The sequence below is a fragment of the Rutidosis leptorrhynchoides genome, unplaced genomic scaffold (genome assembly GCF_046630445.1).
Source record: "Rutidosis leptorrhynchoides isolate AG116_Rl617_1_P2 unplaced genomic scaffold, CSIRO_AGI_Rlap_v1 contig111, whole genome shotgun sequence".
Taxonomy (NCBI): Eukaryota; Viridiplantae; Streptophyta; class Magnoliopsida; order Asterales; family Asteraceae; genus Rutidosis; species Rutidosis leptorrhynchoides.
Genome location: NW_027266367.1, coordinates 11,717 through 28,582, shown reverse-complemented (window position 1 = coordinate 28,582; position 16,866 = coordinate 11,717). Strand labels below are relative to the sequence as shown.

The 16,866-nt window shown below is 38.3% G+C and overlaps 3 protein-coding genes across 3 annotated transcripts; 2 read left to right on the top strand and 1 right to left on the bottom strand.

Moving 5' to 3' along the window:
* Positions 1–93: 93 nt before the first annotated feature.
* Positions 94–5,001, bottom strand: LOC139881076 (uncharacterized). The gene is made up of 13 exons (XM_071865615.1): positions 4,741–5,001; positions 4,378–4,494; positions 3,967–4,031; positions 3,558–3,663; positions 3,320–3,391; positions 3,129–3,188; positions 2,903–3,032; positions 2,628–2,821; positions 2,314–2,498; positions 1,674–1,801; positions 1,136–1,395; positions 663–882; positions 94–440 (listed from the first exon to the last, which is right to left on the bottom strand). The coding sequence occupies exons 1-13, from the start codon at positions 4,999–5,001 to the stop codon at positions 94–96; spliced, it is 2,145 nt and encodes a 714-aa protein (XP_071721716.1).
* A 2,558-nt stretch (positions 5,002–7,559) lies between these two features.
* On the top strand, positions 7,560–13,776 carry LOC139881075 (uncharacterized). The gene is made up of 16 exons (XM_071865614.1): positions 7,560–7,831; positions 8,080–8,323; positions 8,782–9,062; positions 9,204–9,374; positions 9,533–9,612; positions 9,700–10,315; positions 10,413–10,495; positions 10,799–10,845; positions 10,956–11,072; positions 11,151–11,216; positions 11,317–11,781; positions 11,915–11,989; positions 12,087–12,157; positions 12,284–12,341; positions 12,671–12,911; positions 13,148–13,776. The coding sequence occupies exons 1-16, from the start codon at positions 7,560–7,562 to the stop codon at positions 13,774–13,776; spliced, it is 3,516 nt and encodes a 1,171-aa protein (XP_071721715.1).
* An 824-nt stretch (positions 13,777–14,600) lies between these two features.
* LOC139881074 (uncharacterized) lies at positions 14,601–16,099 on the top strand. The gene is made up of 2 exons (XM_071865613.1): positions 14,601–15,144; positions 15,906–16,099. Exons 1-2 carry the CDS (start codon positions 14,601–14,603, stop codon positions 16,097–16,099), a joined length of 738 nt encoding a protein of 245 aa, XP_071721714.1.
* The last annotated feature ends 767 nt before the right edge of the window (positions 16,100–16,866 follow it).

The window sequence follows — 16,866 nt, the reverse complement described above, 5'->3', positions numbered from 1 at the left end:
GCCATGATTTCATCTTCTCTACCCCTCTCCTCGACGCTTACTGAACTTCCAACAGCTTTTATAACCATATTTTCATTCCCATGGCTTCTCAAATCAGCCTGAGGAGCTCCTTTTTCCATGCTGGGAAACTTCAGGAAGCTTTCCAGAGTCCAGGTTTCTACTCGGCGCTTCTATTTCGTTTTCTTCTGTAAGGAACTCGTCATAAAGATTCCCTTCATCCACTAAAGGAGCATTGTCCATACTGCTGGAAAACGGAGAAAAGAAGTTTTGAGCAGGAGCATAAGTGTTCTGTTGGAACTTGTGATTCAAGTTATCTGTATTAGTCATCGAGTTTGTAGATGATAAATCTGTGAGCGGAAGGGCTCTGGGATGTATGAGCACCTCCAACTCCATTAGAGCATCGGTACAGAACTTGGCAACCTTTCCAGTTTCTTGCTTTCCTGCACAAGTTAACAAAGTTACTGATATACTGTATATTTGGTCCTAGGATTCCAAAATTGGTCATTTTCTACTAAAATGCCCCAAAATCAGTCCCCCTTATCTTGGATTTTGTTATTCTTCTACAAAAAGGGACCAGTTTTCGGGCTTTCTAAACGAAAAGGACAAAGGAAAGGCAAACAGGAAAAAAAAACGGAATTTCACATACTGCTAACAATAAATACCTTGGCGAAAAAGCTCAAGACCTCGGGCTAAATGAAGAGGGCGGGAGCTTGCCGAGGAAAGAAGAGATGCCAGAAGTGCACGTAATGCTGCAAGTTGCAAATCTTGCAAACATGTATTTGGCTCATTCAGCACCAATTTCCCTTGACAAGAATCCACAGCCGTTCTTATCAATAGAACATCAACCTCCGATCGCCAGTCCTCATTTTTCAGACCACCAACCTGAAAGTACATTGTGTTTTGTTTTAGGGGAACTCAGAAGCATACAATATATCTGATGATAAACTCATAAGCAGTAGAAGGATAAATTATAACAATATTTCCATAAGAGATTGTAAAAATGATGTCTCTGGAACAAAAAAAGAACCAATCAAATGACAAAACATTCTTCGTGAACTAAGCACCTTGATCCACAAACAATAAATAGTGTTCGGTAATTATATATTCTACAAATACAGATACGACCCTGACATACCACAGTGAGAAGAGCTCCCAGTGCTTCAAGTGCAGCTATCTTCAGAGACAGTGGTGTAGCAGAATGTTTCTTCTGTTCCTCCACTCCCGTCTCACCCCGACGCTCAAGAGATCCATTATTCTTACCATGCTTCCTCTTTCTGTTACTAAGCTGCGGTAAGGCCTCAGAAGAAGCCTTATTGGCCACATTTTCATAGTCAATAGCCGTCAAATCAAGCTTTGCATTATCAACAACCTCCTTTGCAATATATATCGCCGTTCCTGAACAGTGCATGAGCAAGATTTAATGAGATCACCTAGTGAAGTTCCATTAAAGCAACTGACAATCAAATATTTGAAACAAATATGTTCTAGAGTTTTTATAAAAGTTATAACAAAGAAGTCTGCTCAAATTAGAAGTTGTGGAGCAAAGCTTATAATATTGCAGTTTGAGCCTAGGAGAGGAATATCATACAGTAAGCGTAGCAGTCAGAGATCAAGAAAATATCGATGGAAACAGCCAAGTACTACACAACATAAATCTAAGATATTTTACATACCAGCACCCATTGTTATCAGCAAAATCTTTATGATTGAGTAGACCTTTATCCGTAACTCTGGGAGTGCACACGTCTCAAAGTATTCTTTTATGAGCCGCACTACGGATGCAGCAAATGGTAATAACTGACTGCAACGGAAAATTATTGAGAAACTTGAAGTGTCAGCTTATAAATTATTGAAGGAAGCAGAAAGCAGGAAATGAATACAAGAAATGATTGTACTATTTCATAAAGTAAAATATGATTCGCATTTGTGAAACAATTGTCGGTATAAAACAGCATACATGAATAGGTAGTCCATATCAACAATGAATAATATTGTGAAACAGTTCTTATGTAAGTGTTTTCATTTCTCACCATAGTTTGAGCTGGAATATAGTAAGAACTAAGCATTCAAACTAAATTTCCTTCAAAATACAACACACTAGCACATGTGTGCACACTCGCCTATCATGAATGAAAGCAGAATTCAAAGTAACACAGGGAGCATGTGAAAATGCGAATGAATATGTAGAAAATTCTGCTTTAATAAGTAGTATCACATTCTGAAGATAGTAGACGTAGTGAGAGACCTCAAGCTCACTATAGTTTAGCATTCCTAACTACAAAATATTTATAACAAAATCAAATACCATATTACCTGTGCATACCCTTTACGATGGCAGTCAGCAGGTCCAGACAACATAAGTGCAAAACTGGTAGGTCCAAACAAATGAGTTCTTGATGCATTGAAGTCATAAAGGGTAATTGAGCGTGTGGTACAGAACCATCCACCTTAAGTACTCGCTCCACAAGGGCCAACAGTGAGGTAATTGGAACAGTTACCTAATACCACAGCAAGTAACGGTTTTGATTATGCGCCTTTAAATTTATTGTTTCTTACTTTTTTAACATCAAAAGATACAGAAGCTACAAGCATATATGTACTCAATGATCATTTAAGTAAAACAGTACCTGGTTAGGATAGGAGCTAGTAAGCATCATACAACAAGATAGCATCAGAGTTTGCACACTAGACATGAGCAACTTCTCAGAACCCTTTAATGGATTGTCTATTTCATCTCCCAAGTTTGCAAGACCCCCTAAAGAAGGTGGAGGATCTTTCCCAGGCAAAACCAGTGATCTGACAACTTCGTGATTTTTACTTTCTGTATCAGGTGCAGAGAAATTTGTTAGTTACCATTATTACCACCACTATCAGTCAAGGAAAATAGTTTAGCATCACATACCTTCTTCTAAACCATGGAACACATCAGTCAAGAGGGAGTTTAAGAGTAACAGAATCTTCTGCATCATCAGGAACCAGCTACTCGCATCACCTTTGGATTTTGGAAGTAATGCTAGGCAATAAGCAAGCTTCTGAATATCAACCAAATAAAGGACATATATAATTCAGAAGCAAGTCATATGCATGTCATTAACTTATTTTGTTAAAAAAGCTACGAATAGGTTTACCTTTAGCATGTTTGCACTGCATTTTCCAGACAAAATTTTGGTGGCAATAGCAGCTTCAGCCTACGAGCAGCAATATACAATTACTAGACCCAGCAGAATTTGAGATTATTTGAATTTGAAGCATACCACCCCAGAAATAAGCAAGCATTTTGAATAAATGTTGGAGAATGCATGTATTATCAGTAACTTACACTGTCCAAGTGCCGATGAATGGAAGCTGGAAAGAAATTTACCGCGGCACATAATAAATGAGCAGCAGCCTCCTGGAATACCCCACATTAGAATGAAATTTGTCAACCTTCAGAACAAGCATAAACTCTGAGCTAAACTTTTCAGAATCAAGTCTCTCACTGATTGCAGAGACAACAAGACATACATAAAAGGGTCACTTTCATCAAGTGGAAGTAAACAACAGGAGTCGGAAATTACCCAAATAGCTTCTGAAGTATCCTCATTTAACAGTTTCAATACAGGTTGTATGAGCTTTCCAGCAAGAGAAGTCCCGTCTCTTTTTGTATTTGGAAGTCCTCCCAACCTATTGCAGGAAAGAATATCGCTTGGAAAATTATGAAAGACTTGACTATAAGCAAGATACCTTTGAAACACTTGAAACACAAAGTAAAATCGAAAAGGTTGCATAGAGAAAGACACATGAACATATGGGCAGATCAACAGTAAGGGTATGCAGTACGCTTTAAACATCAAACATGCGTCTGTATGGCTAAGTGAATAATTTAAATACGGCGCTTAAAGAGTAACGTAGGAAAATATGAGCCATTTATGGGCAACAACTTCAAGCATAAAATGTGAAGAATGAAAAGAACCCACAAACTCTAACCTTATCAGCAAATCAGTAACTGAGGTACAAGAAGCCACCTTCACAAACTGAGAACCTCCAGCAGACTGTTTAACAGAAGATACCAAATGACAGTTTAAATACTGAAACAACGTGAGAAATATGATTATATGAAAGAGAGACCTACATACTTCAGAAGCAATAAGTTTGAAACTTGAAAACAAAGGATAGCATAAATTTAAAAAAAGAAAAGAAAAAAGAGTATAACGCCAAGTCCAGTAAATTCATTGATGCATAAATAAACACAACTCTGTGGCTCACAAACAAATACAAAATTATTTGATACGCTCAGCACCGGACAAGCAGGTGATCAGTTTTTGCATACAGTTAACAACTTGATATTCAACTGTTGACCATAGAAAAACTAACATACATTAAAAATTATGGAGATACCTGGACGTGTGAGGCAAGCTTGTTGAACCAAACACTGTAAGAAGCCAAGAACCGCTCGGAACTACATTCTTGACATGTCAACCCCAGAAAACAAATTCCTACCCAACATTTATCTGGCTACAACAGAAGGGTAAATTAAATGAAATTAGCATTTGCATAAATTTAATGCATATTATACAGCTTAAGAAAAGAATAATTGAACTGCCGTGTCGTCACTCATCAGCATTACCTAGTGAGCAATCATGGGAATGCTAATTACAACGGAAATGAATAAGAAAAACTAGTAATTGTAGCTTTAAAACCCAATCCAACAAAAAAGGAGCTAAATTTATCCAAAATGAAGTAAAATACTAAGCAAAGTACCGTGTTGGCGGAGGTGAGAGCGACGCAGCGATCGACCCAGTCGTCGACGGAGGATTTCCAGCTGTCGGCGAGCTTCTTATCGGCAACAGGGTATTCGAGAAGGAGCTTGTGAGTCTGAATCAAGGAAACGAACTTCGTCAGCTCAAACGAGCTCCGAAACGGCCGGTTCTCGTCCGGAAGATGCTCCCGCGACAGCCGACGGAGTAGCCGGGGCTTCAGAGCCATGTCGTACACGTCCGTCAGAAGATTGAAGGCCGACATTTTGGAAGGGATGAAGAGAGAGCTGAGAAGGGTTTAAGGGCTTTGAAGGGTTTATTGTTTGTTTGGCAAAATTGCTTTTTGTCACTCAGATATTCCTTTTTGCAGCCGCCAAGCCGGTTGCTTGTTACAAAACGCTGCGTTTAGAGTTGACGGAGCTTTGCTACAATAAGTCTAATGAATCCCTTAAGACAAGAAAAGTGTCACATGACCCTTATGTTTATTTTTTATTTTCTGAGAGGACCTTTATTAAAATCATCATCATTCATCAATCCTCAATTTGATACTACTACTACTACATATGATGGCCTGTGTGGAAGCTTTGATTCATGATAGATCATCAATGTTTGTGAGCAAAAGTAAGTATCGGGTAAAACTGGATCGGTAATTCGAACATAAGCTTTGAAAAATCACAGAAAATTGTATAGAAATTAGCAAAACAAAAAGAAATTTGAGATTTAAGCCTCAAACGATGTCTAAATTTGAGATGGAAAAGAGTGTGAAAATTCCTAATGAGCCATTTGGAACGACATGGTCGATTTGTGAGGCTATCTCGGTTGGTCGGACCCAGCCGATTGATGACATGAAAAAAAGAGAAGGCTTGGAGAAAACGTGAAGTTGGATCGACGAGATTCTTGGATATGGTAGAGGGATTCAATTAATGGAGTATTTGAGAGTTGGAATCACGTACATATCCATTGGAGAAACGAGAGATATGTCGATTTATGTTTTTGACTGAGATTGAAATTTTTTATTTGTTCCTACGTAATAATAATAATGTGTTAGAAAGCTCAATGATCTTAAAAGTACGTCTTTTGGTTCTAGCTGGGAGAAACGTTGTAATCTATCACCGTTTTAATGTTCACCCATCAATCAATCAAACAATAACTATATATTAATAGTCATTACATGACCAACTATCGTCTAAATGATTGACACATGACATAACTATGGATCAGAAAATTTATTTCCAGGCAAATTTTTGAAGCGACTCCCACCATATAAATTAAATATGTTAAATGATCTTTCTATCAATCAAAAAAATTCTAATGTAATAGTAATGCATCATAATTCACATGGACCCCCTAAAATACTTGTTGCCCTTTATTTCAAGCAGAATGCAAAAAAATAATTTAAAGGAAACGAACATACATACATATTAGAATTTGGTCTTAATCTCAGGGTTGTTTTCCTTTCTTCATAGTCAAAAGGGATTCTGATCGATATGCTCATGCACACAGCACACTCACTTTTGCATGCTCTCTCTTAAGAACTATGTTACCAATATATTATGCTATCGAGAAAAACTTAAGGGTTAATGGGACAATATTCTCAAACCTTAAGGACCGAAAAGTAAAAATAATCATTCAACTAACAAAGTTATCCAGTTGTATAGTACTCGTATCGTATGTGATGGATGGCATATTCCCCCAAAACAAAAAGAAAAAAAAGCGAAAATGAAGATTCAGGCAAACCCCCTAAATCGGAGGACCCATAATAATAACCAATCACACTTAAAAAGTCCACCCAATCAACGGTCCAGAATTTTATGAATTTCCCTGTGTCAGCCCCGTAAACACATTTGAGGGACCCAATCAGAATCTACACGGAGGCAAGGCAAAGTCTATCGAGCTTGGTCTTGGTTAGTAGTACTTTCAACTTTGTACTTCTCTCTCAAACGCCGATTCCTTTTTTTTTTTTTTTTTCCTTTCTTCTTCACTCACTCTTCGATTTCTTCCTTTCTACTTCGATCGATCAATGCCGGTACACTTCGATTCCTAATTGTTCGTATTGAGCATTGAATTCGAGTTGCTTTGTGTTTATTGCGAATTTTACGTAATTTTTGAGTTTTTTTTTTGGTGGGAAAAACCCTAAATTTCTTGCTCGCGCTGGGGTTTTTGAATTAAAGGGTACTTGGTGATCAATTTTCAGTCTTTGGGTTCTAATCGATTTTCCACGCTGTTGCATTGGTGAATAGTATTCACGTTGATGATTCAAATTGTCCGCTTTTGGCTAGTCTAGTTTAGAGTTCGTGATTATAAGTTTTGAACTTGTTGCACTTGGTGGAAGTTTGGAAATAGAATTTGAATTTGAAGTTGTCATTGTCAATGTGTGGTTGGTAAAAACATATGTTTTTTAATCCGGTTTTCAAATGTTGCGAAGTAGGATTTTAGTTTTATTTACTATGTTAGTATGTTAGCTTTTCATTTTTCATTACATTTCGATCATTCAGTTGCATTGAATATAAGTGAATATTTTGCCCAATATCAAATAGAAAGTTTTCGCTTCACTCTACCTTGTTGTTATTGCAGATATGACCAGAGTATAAAGCTAAGCGTAGAAGACAGTTTCTTAAGAAACCGAGACAATAGCAATTATTATAAGTTAGCTATGAGTACAACTGGTTGGGTTGAAAAATGGCAGGAAGTTTGAGGTTTGAGTCAAGTTCTGTCAGTCCAGACGAGCTTCCGTACGTAGGAACCTATACAAATGGAAGAGGGAATTTCTCTGGGGCCAATTTGGACAGGTCTGGAAGCTTCCGGGAAAGTAGTGAGAACCGTATGTTTCTGTCTGGGATGAGTATGCCCCGTGGAAGTTCTACAATGCTGGGAGATGTGCCTCCAATAACCCAATGTTTGGTGCTGGATCCCATTGTCATAGGGGAACAAAAATATACTCGTTCAGGAGAGTTAAGGAGAGCTTTGGGGATTTCTGGTGGAAGCACTGCTGAAGATAGCTTTTTCAAATCTGCCAATGCTAGGCCTCCCCCTCCATCCACTGAGGAAATAAAAAGGTTTAAAGCAAGTGTGTTAGATTCTTCTGACAAGGCCAGGTAATTTTGCTTAGCCGGTCTTCTTTGTTTGGTTTCGGTCCTCAAATTTTAGTACTAATATTATCTTTATTCTTCTTTATTGCTTGTTTGTTGATATCGTTGATATCAATGCTTGAAATTTTCGATGCCTTTTTGTCATTGTTGCTAATTATGAAGTTCAGTTGTTATTGGTTACTGAAATACATTTAGTCATGTAACTTGTCTTCTAAAAAAGTCATCTTGGCTGAAAATGTTTCTGTGTGCCTCAGGGGTAGAGCGAAGAAGCTCGTTGACTCCATACGTAAATTAAATAAGTACAGTGAAGCTTTAAATTCGAAGAAGCTGCATCAGAGTGGTGTGATGACAAATGAAAAAATAAGTGGGTCTAACTTATTTAAAAACGGGAATCTGATGCAACAAACTCCTTCAGACCTGGGCCTCCAAAAGTTAGAGGAGAGGACAAAGGGTGTGGTTCTGAATAAGCGCGTCCGTACTTCAGTTGCAGAAATACGGGTATGTATTACCAGTGATCATTTGGAATTTTCCAAACTTGTTCAACAAAGAACGCTGTAGTAACATTCTGTTGTAATTCTACTCATTTCCATCAACTCACCCCTCACTTATCTTCCTTCAAAACATATCAATGTTATTCGTTACTTGGGAAGTTTTTCATTCGACTTTGTCCAATAAAGATTTGCATGTTGACACCCGTTAAAATGATAAAAAGCTGCATTTTTCTTATTTCTGTATCTTCACTACTGTTGTACATATTATTATATTAATCACCTTATCAAAAACGTCGACGGAGAAGTAGAGCCTAGAGATGAATGGGCATTTGGGTTATGCCAGAAGAAGCATACAGCCATACACATGAAATATTTTTATTGGTTCTTATCCTAAATTTTTAATGAGTCAAGCGCGTTTCCTTTATTACTTTGTAACTGAGCATTTTCTTTCTGCAACTCTTTTAGGCTGAAGGCCAAAGTAATACCCTTACAAGGCTACCTGTTGCCATGGGAAAAGAGAAAGATATGCCAAAAGATGGTGGGGAAAGTTCTGATTTGGTTGATGAAAAGACTCGTCGATTGCCTGTTGGAGGGGAGGGGTGGGATAAGAAAATGAAAAGGAAACGATCAGTTGGCACCACTGCTTTTGCTAGAAATGTGGATGCTGAGGGGGATCTTAAACGAGTTGTGCATCCCAAAGTTAACAATGAGCCTGTCTTGCATTCCTCTGATACCCAAATCTTGAGGTAATGATCTTCTCTTCCCAGTTGTATGTTTATTTTAGGGCTTTTTATTTTATCGAAAATAATGATAGTTTAATATTTATCCTCTCTTACCTGTTGTTTCATATATTAATGAAAATATGCGTTCTTAATCCTCCGCTGTAGGTCTGGATTGTCCAATGGAAATGGTTGCACTACAAAGGCAGACATCACCTTTCCTCCTGCTTCTTTGAATGCTCGTTTGATACCAAAGAATGATATGGAAAAGGTTCCTTTCTCAAGAGATTTTGTATCTGAATCAACTAAGGACCGGCCTGTGGCGAAAGGAAACAATAGGTATGCATTCAACAACCTAGTAATCTAGTGATGGTTGCCCAGTTTCTTATATGTGAACACATGTGGCTCTTTTAAGTATGTTTACACTCTCGGGCTGTAGAGATTCCTTCTTCAATTAATTATCCAATGCTTAATTTTAGTGTGAACTTTGTTGTTAGGCTAAGCATACGTGAAGAAAATCATAATGTCAGTTCAAGTCCATTAATTAAAGGAAAGGCCTCAAGAGGACCACGGACAGGTCCTGTAGTGTTTGGAAACTCGTCTCCTAGTTTGCCTCGCACTCCTGGATCTTCAGAAAGCTGGGAACAACTTCCTACGGCAAAAGGGAATTCATTGGCTGTGGTTAACAATCGTAAGCGTCAACTGCCTGCCGGATCATCATCTCCTCCTCCCATAACTCAATGGGGCGGTCAGAGGCCTCAGAAAATGTCACGAACCAGAAGAGCAAATATGGTGTCCCCTGTGACAAACCATGATGAAATGCAAACGTCACCTGATGGTGGAGCTTCTGCTGATTTAGGTGCTAGAATGGCCTCTGTTAGGACTAACGGACTGCTTCTTGCTAGAGGTATTGCTAGCAGCAACCAACAAATTAGAGTGAGGCATGAGCATGCATCTCCAGCCAGATTATCAGAAAGTGAAGAATCTGGTGCTGGTGAAATTTGTGAGAATAGATTCAGGGAAAAAGGACCGAGCAGCAATGAGGTTGAGCAAAGAGGTGTAGGCGTTCTACCAGATGTAAGTTCTCCTTTGTTGTTGACGAAGAAGAAGAAATTGCTCAACAAGGAAGAGACTGGAGATGGGGTGCGGAGACAAGGAAGTTCCGGTAGGGGGTTATCGTTTCCAAAGAATAGCATTTCACCGATAAGGGAGAAATTTGACGATGCAACTTCAACCAAGCTAGTTAAAAGTACAAGGTCTGGTTCAGATAAGAATGGCAGGTCTAGATTTTACTTTCAACCAATTTTCTTCTTTTGAACAACAGCTATCTTCCCTGTTTGTGACACTGATGTATAGAATTAATTTTACTCATTACAGTAAGACTGGGCGTCCCCCTTTAAAAAAATTCTCAGAACGAAAGGCTGCTCGTCCACCAATCAGTGGTTCACCTGAGTTTTTAGGTATAATCTTTGACTTCAAATTCTCTCAAATGTGACTTATCGGGCCATTTTATCGAATTTTGTTTTTGTGGATATGATAAAAGTTATTGTTTTGTCTCTTATAACCCTTGATCTTGGACAGAAATTTATATGTTCCTGATTTTCTTGTTTTTGAAAAAAATTCAGCAAGCTACCTCACCAACCAAGCTATTTATCTCTTCTTCTTTTTTTTTTTCTTTTTTCGATTAAGATAAACAAATTATGCTGAATGAAATGAACACCATGCTGTTGGTTCTGTGATTTAATTTTGGTATTTTTCTTTAGATGAATCTGTTGATGATCGTGAAGAACTCTTGGCAGCGGCAAACTTGGCATGTAATTCCAATGGTATGAGTCTTATCCTCGATTTCTGTTCGGCTTACAAACTTTTTTTCTACTTTTGCTTCTTGCAACCTATGTCTTTCTGTGTATTACTTTCTAGTTCCATGAAGCTAGTTCTCCTATTGCAGTTCATACCTATTCTAGCCCGTTCTGGAAGAAAATGGAACCGGTCTTTGCTTCTGTCAGCTCGGAAGATAGATTATACTTGAACCAGCAGGTAATACTCATTTTCCTGGTCATATCTTTAGGTTTAAACTTTCATTGCCCAGTGCTTTATATATTTATCAAATCTCAGTTAAAATCTACTGAGGAGCTCAATGAAAGCTTATCTCAGATGCATGGTTGCGGCAGTGATAATTTGGTATATCTCTTCTCTTAGCAGTACGGATCTTTAGATATTGAGCCAGAAGGAGGTTGAACACAAAAGATTCATGCTTCATTTAATTTTTCCATTTTCTTAGGTTGAGCTTTTGCACGAAGATCTTCCATCGAAGCGAAAAATGCCAAAAGAGCATTTGACAACACCAGAAATCAATGCTATTCCTCTCTTCCAAAGAGTATTGTCTGCTCTTATTACCGAGGATGAAATTGAAGACGGCATTGGAGGTGGAAGTACATATCAAAACAGTGTCAGTACATATCTACCAGATGTTGAGCCTATCAATCGAGATAGTCGTGGAGTTCTATACGAGCCCCTGTCAGGTTCTAGGAAGCAATGTGCCACTGACAGGTTTCCGTGTAATGGATTCATGCATTCGGAGAATGGCATGATCCATGAGCTCTATGCAAATGGCGGCGATGGAACAATGAGTGCACATACAAAGACCTCAAACCTTTCTTTCATTGATTGTCGATATGAACAAATGAACCTTGAAGGCAAACTTCTACTAGAGCTTCAGAGTATTGGCCTATATCCCGAAGCAATGGTAATTTTTCTCTTACTTCATTGTTCACACTATCTGCACACAACCTCCACCGCTACCCTTCAATAATAAAGGAAAATGGAAAAGAAAATTATTGCAAAGTTAAGTTCTCACTTTCTCTAGTTAATTATTACAGCCGGATTTGGATGATGGAGAGGAGGATGCATTAGTTCAGGAAATTAATAAAATGCAGAAGGGACTTCAGCAGCAGGTTTTACTTCTTTCATGCTTGCATGGCCAAATTGAGCTGAACTTGTGGAAAGCTGAATAATTATTTATGTTAATGTGCTACTTTACTGATTATGCAGCTTACTAAAAAGAAGGAGCACTTGAATAAATTGGTCAAAGCAATTGAAAACTTGGGGGAAGTTGAAGGAAGGTATGAAATTCCCGTATCATTAAGGCTTGAACTGTTATAGCTTGGAATATAGTCCTTGTAAAGCTGGTCTTAAATTAACATTGTCTTTTCTTTGAAAGAAGATTATAACTCGGTTATTGATTGCAGGAACCTTGAGCAGGTAGCAATGGACAAATTGGTTGAACTGTCTTACAAAAAGCTACTGGTAAGCTTTCACTTCGTTTGTTCCTTTAATAGTAAAAACCATCAAATGGTGCAACTTTATGGAACATAGAGTAGGCATCAGTTTAATGGTCATTGATGGGTCCAATCAGCTTCTAGTTCCTTTTCATATTCTGAAGCTACAGACAGCTGAATTCTTTCTGAACCACTTTACATGATATGAATTTAAGTAATGACTACATTTTTCCTAGTTATGTTAAATGCTTCTCCTCTGAGTTTCATATCGGGGCGCCTGCTATATGCACTCTTTTAAGAGACTATAATAATATATTAATCTAGAGCCTGAAAACCCCTCTTAATTGAAATTGACAGGCCACAAAAGGAACTAGTGCTGCAAAACTTGGGGTTCCCAAGATTTCTAAACAAGCTGCACTTGGTTTCGCGAGGAGAACGCTCGGAAGGTGTCGACAATTTGAAGATACTGGGAAAAGTTGCTTTAGTGAGTCTGGACTCCGGGATGTCCTTTCTGCTGCACCTTCTCGTGGCAACGATGCTGTTATTGTTAGTGTGCATCCTGAGGCAGGTCGCTCTCATCCAGAACCTGTCACACCAGGTTTGATTTTCTTTTACTTCTTTAAGAAGTTACCTAGGATAGCGTTTCTGTTGCAACTGTAAACAAAACAATAGGCTGTTGAGTTGGCCTTTGTTGGAAGTTCTAGATCTCAAAAAGATTTCTAGGGAATCAAAACCGACCTGAACCGACTGGACCGTGAAAATTAATGCTAATTTTGTTGGTTTGATCTGTTATTCAGTTTCGTTTCTAATACACGAATCTTCTGCTCTTCACAGGTGTCAAGGCTGGGAAACTGGAGTCAGGCAGTTCATTTGATGTGTTTGAAACGCTTACTCACACCTCCGACCAGGATTTTGCTAAAACTGGACCAATATTAAACAGAGGGAAGAAGAAGGAAGTGCTGCTTGACGATGTGGGAGCTACTGCATCCCTAAGAGCTACATCATCAGCTCTAGGAATGATTGGAGGAGCAAAGGGAAAGAGAAGTGAGAGGGAAAGAGATAAAGATATGATGGTTGCTAGGAATTCTAAGGGAGAGCGTAAAACAAAGCCGAAGCAGAAAACCGTTCAGCTCTCAACTTCTTCAGTAAATGAACTTCTCTACAGACCTGCTCAAACAAGTCCAGCTTACTCTTCCCCAGATAGCGTTTCTGCTGATCTTAAGAATAAGAAAAACTCCCACGGGAATACTTCACTTGTCGACTCGTTTAACGAAACAAAAGAAACCAAAGACGTGTTCCCTTCGAATGAATTGGAGTCCATAGAACTAGGTGAGGGCAATGAACTGGGCGAACATCAAGATTTCAACAATTGGTTCAACTTTGACGAGGACAACCTTCAAGATCATGACTTGGTTGGCCTCCAAATACCCATGGATGATCTGACAGAATTGAATATGTTTTAATCGATAGCCACTTTGCACTTGTAAATTATATAGCCATTCTTTTTGTATACTTCTCTCCACAGAAGTTATATTTAGGAAAGGGGAAAGCTCTAGACTGTATAACAATTGTTCCTGTGTGACCAGTTGATGTTCAAAAGGAATTTTTGTTTAGATCTTTGACTTTGAAGCTCTAATGGATATCTGGGCATATATAGAAAGATGAGAATGCCTTTTTATCATCGGTTGTTTATCTTCAACAGAAATCGAATGGGATGGAGTTGTTCTCTCCTTGTAAAATACTACTATGAATGTAAGTCTATTCTTGGTGTAGATCCTGGCGAACTTGGAAGGGTTAAATATAAATTCGAGTCTCTTTCATATTGAAATTGGAGTCCATCCCTCTTGAGTGTTGGTTCAAACTCCTTCAAAACTGAAATTTGAGTCTTAAATGGAGATCAATACCGATTCATCATGAGAACTCGAAAATAAGGGCGTGTTCGTTTTGTGTTTGGAGTGTCCGTCAATCATGAGAACTCAAAAATAAGGATGTATTCGTGTGTTCGTTTTGTGTTTGGAGTGTCCGTCAATCATGAGAACTCGAAGATAAGGATGTATTCGTCTTGCGCCTGGATCGTGTTTCGTCCGTCTTGCACCAGACACTTTTAACTTTCGGATTCACAATTTCTTTGAGTACTACTACTTACACTATAGCTATCGAACAAAAAGTCGTTGGTCTTCTTGTGTTCCACGCCTTGCTCTGAAAATTTCCATTAAAAAAACCCCCAAATCTCTTCAAGCTCCTAATTCAACAATCTCGGAATCCCCAAATCTCGCAAAATCAAATGATGGGTATAGGCATTTCAGGCTTGGTAGCTCTGAAAGGAGCAGCCTTTATCCTTACCTTCATATTCCTAAAAAATCTAGGTTTTACTAAATTATCGCTTCCATTTTTATACACATCGCTAATTTCTCTGCTAATCTCTCTCGCATCACATCCATCAATCAACCTCCCGATTCTCCTTGGCAAAAACGGAGATGGGACCATACCAATTTGGTCAAAGATCATGTTTGGTCCTTACATTTACTTGGTTCGGGTTTTCTGTGCCATGAGAAGATGGCTTAGTGGTGAAGAACCTTATACTGAGGTTTTTGAGGGTGTTTATGTTGGTGGGTGGCCTTCTTCTATTGAGAAACTGCCACCTGGAAACCCTGCCATTGTTGATTGCACTTGTGAGTTTCCGAGAATATCGGAGCTTAAAGGACTTGCTTACTTGAATTTGCCTACTTGGGATACTAGGTCGCCGCAACCGGGTGAGATTGAATCTGCTGTGAAGTGGGCAATGCGAAAGAGGGCTTTGAATAAGCCGATTTTCATCCATTGTGCTTATGGTATGCTGTCCAGTCGAAATTTATGTGTTTGTTTTTGTTAATTTGATGTGTGATCCTGCTAAATTTGAATGCTTAATGGTCGTTCTTGCAAATTCTTGATGCTATATTGATATATTAGTGATTAGTCATAATAAGGCGAGAGCTAGATTGTGTATACTGCGCTGTCAAGGCGAATTTCATGTTAGCTTTCTTATTTTTCGTTCTCACCCTGCTAAATTTTGCTTTAAATTTTGCTTGATCGAACTTTTTTCATATGGTGATAACATGTTGTATGTTTCTTGATGATTTGGTTCTATCATGTTGTTGGTCATTCATTTCTGTTCTTGATGATTTGGTTCTATCATGGTGTTGGTCATACATGCGTGATGGTTATGTTGATGAATTGGGCCATGTATGTTTCCTTTAGCTCTATGGTTTCTGGAAACTACGTGTTCATGATGGTTTGTTTCTGGCAAGTAGTAGCTTTTGATGTTGTTATCTACCATGTAATGTATTATTTTCCAAAGTTTTGTGACCACTGACCGCCCCTTAGTCGTTATGGCATTACTACCAGTACAGTTGTTTTGTTTTATTCTTTAAAGCATGATCTATTCGAATTGACGCTTGCTGCCGGAATCTCTTAAGTAAACTAATATACGTATGGGTTTTATCATTGTTTAGTTTTATCCTTTACCTTCTTTTCCAATCAATTATTTGTCTAATCGATTTAGCTTGCAAATCTGCAAGTAAACTTCAAAAGACTTGACTTTTTAATCCTTTAGGTCATGGGAGAAGTGTTGCTGTGACGTGCGCGCTACTGGTTGCTTTAGGTGTGGCTGAGGACTGGAAAGTGGCAGAGAAGATGATTAAAGAAAAACGACCTTACATTAGAATGAACTCTCTTCACCGTGGAGCCTTGGAAGAGTGGTCCAAGGATCGAATATCTAATCCAATTTCTACAAATAAACACATGTAGTAGTACTTCAGTCGAAAACTTTCTCTAAGCTTATGACTTGATTCGTTCCAAAACTAGAAAGGAGATGGATTGACTTACCAGCTTTCATTGCTCAAAGTCAAATACTTTCTCATTTTCCTTTTGTTGGAATATATACTAATCTTGCTTTGTAGATTGTGCAATTGTTTGTAGCCATATGACGCTTTATATCCGAACACTCTCCATCCATTATTAATGAACCAATAAAGTGCATGTGTCGATTATTTGTGGACGAAGGCGGTATTTAGCAGGTTAGTTTCCCGATTATCTCTTGGTTCTATTAGAAGAAAAGACACCGTGTATTTGCTTTTAATCAAGCTGCAAAAATAATGGTATTCGCAAGTGCAAAGGCTTGTTTTATTGCCAAAAGATGAACCAATAGAACCATCAAAAAAATCAACTGTACAGCCTGTTTGTCACAATTTATTTATTATTTTGATACAGCCTGAATTAATGTAAAAAATGCCTGGAAGATTTGTCATCCCCCTTTTCTACATCTGAGAATGTTTTTTGCATTAGAAAATTTTCATATCTCAACTACAAACAAAAAGGGAAAAAACATATAAACAACATATTTTGGAGGGCTTCATATGTTAAAAGGATTGATGAAAGAGGGCTTCTGTAAGCCGTATTAACTGCACTGTTGAAATACTCTGAGATCAAGAAGAGCTGAAATTCTCTTAAGTACGATCCTTAGCTGCGGTGGGAACTACTTCTTGTTGTCATAAAAGATTCCTTACAAATGCATT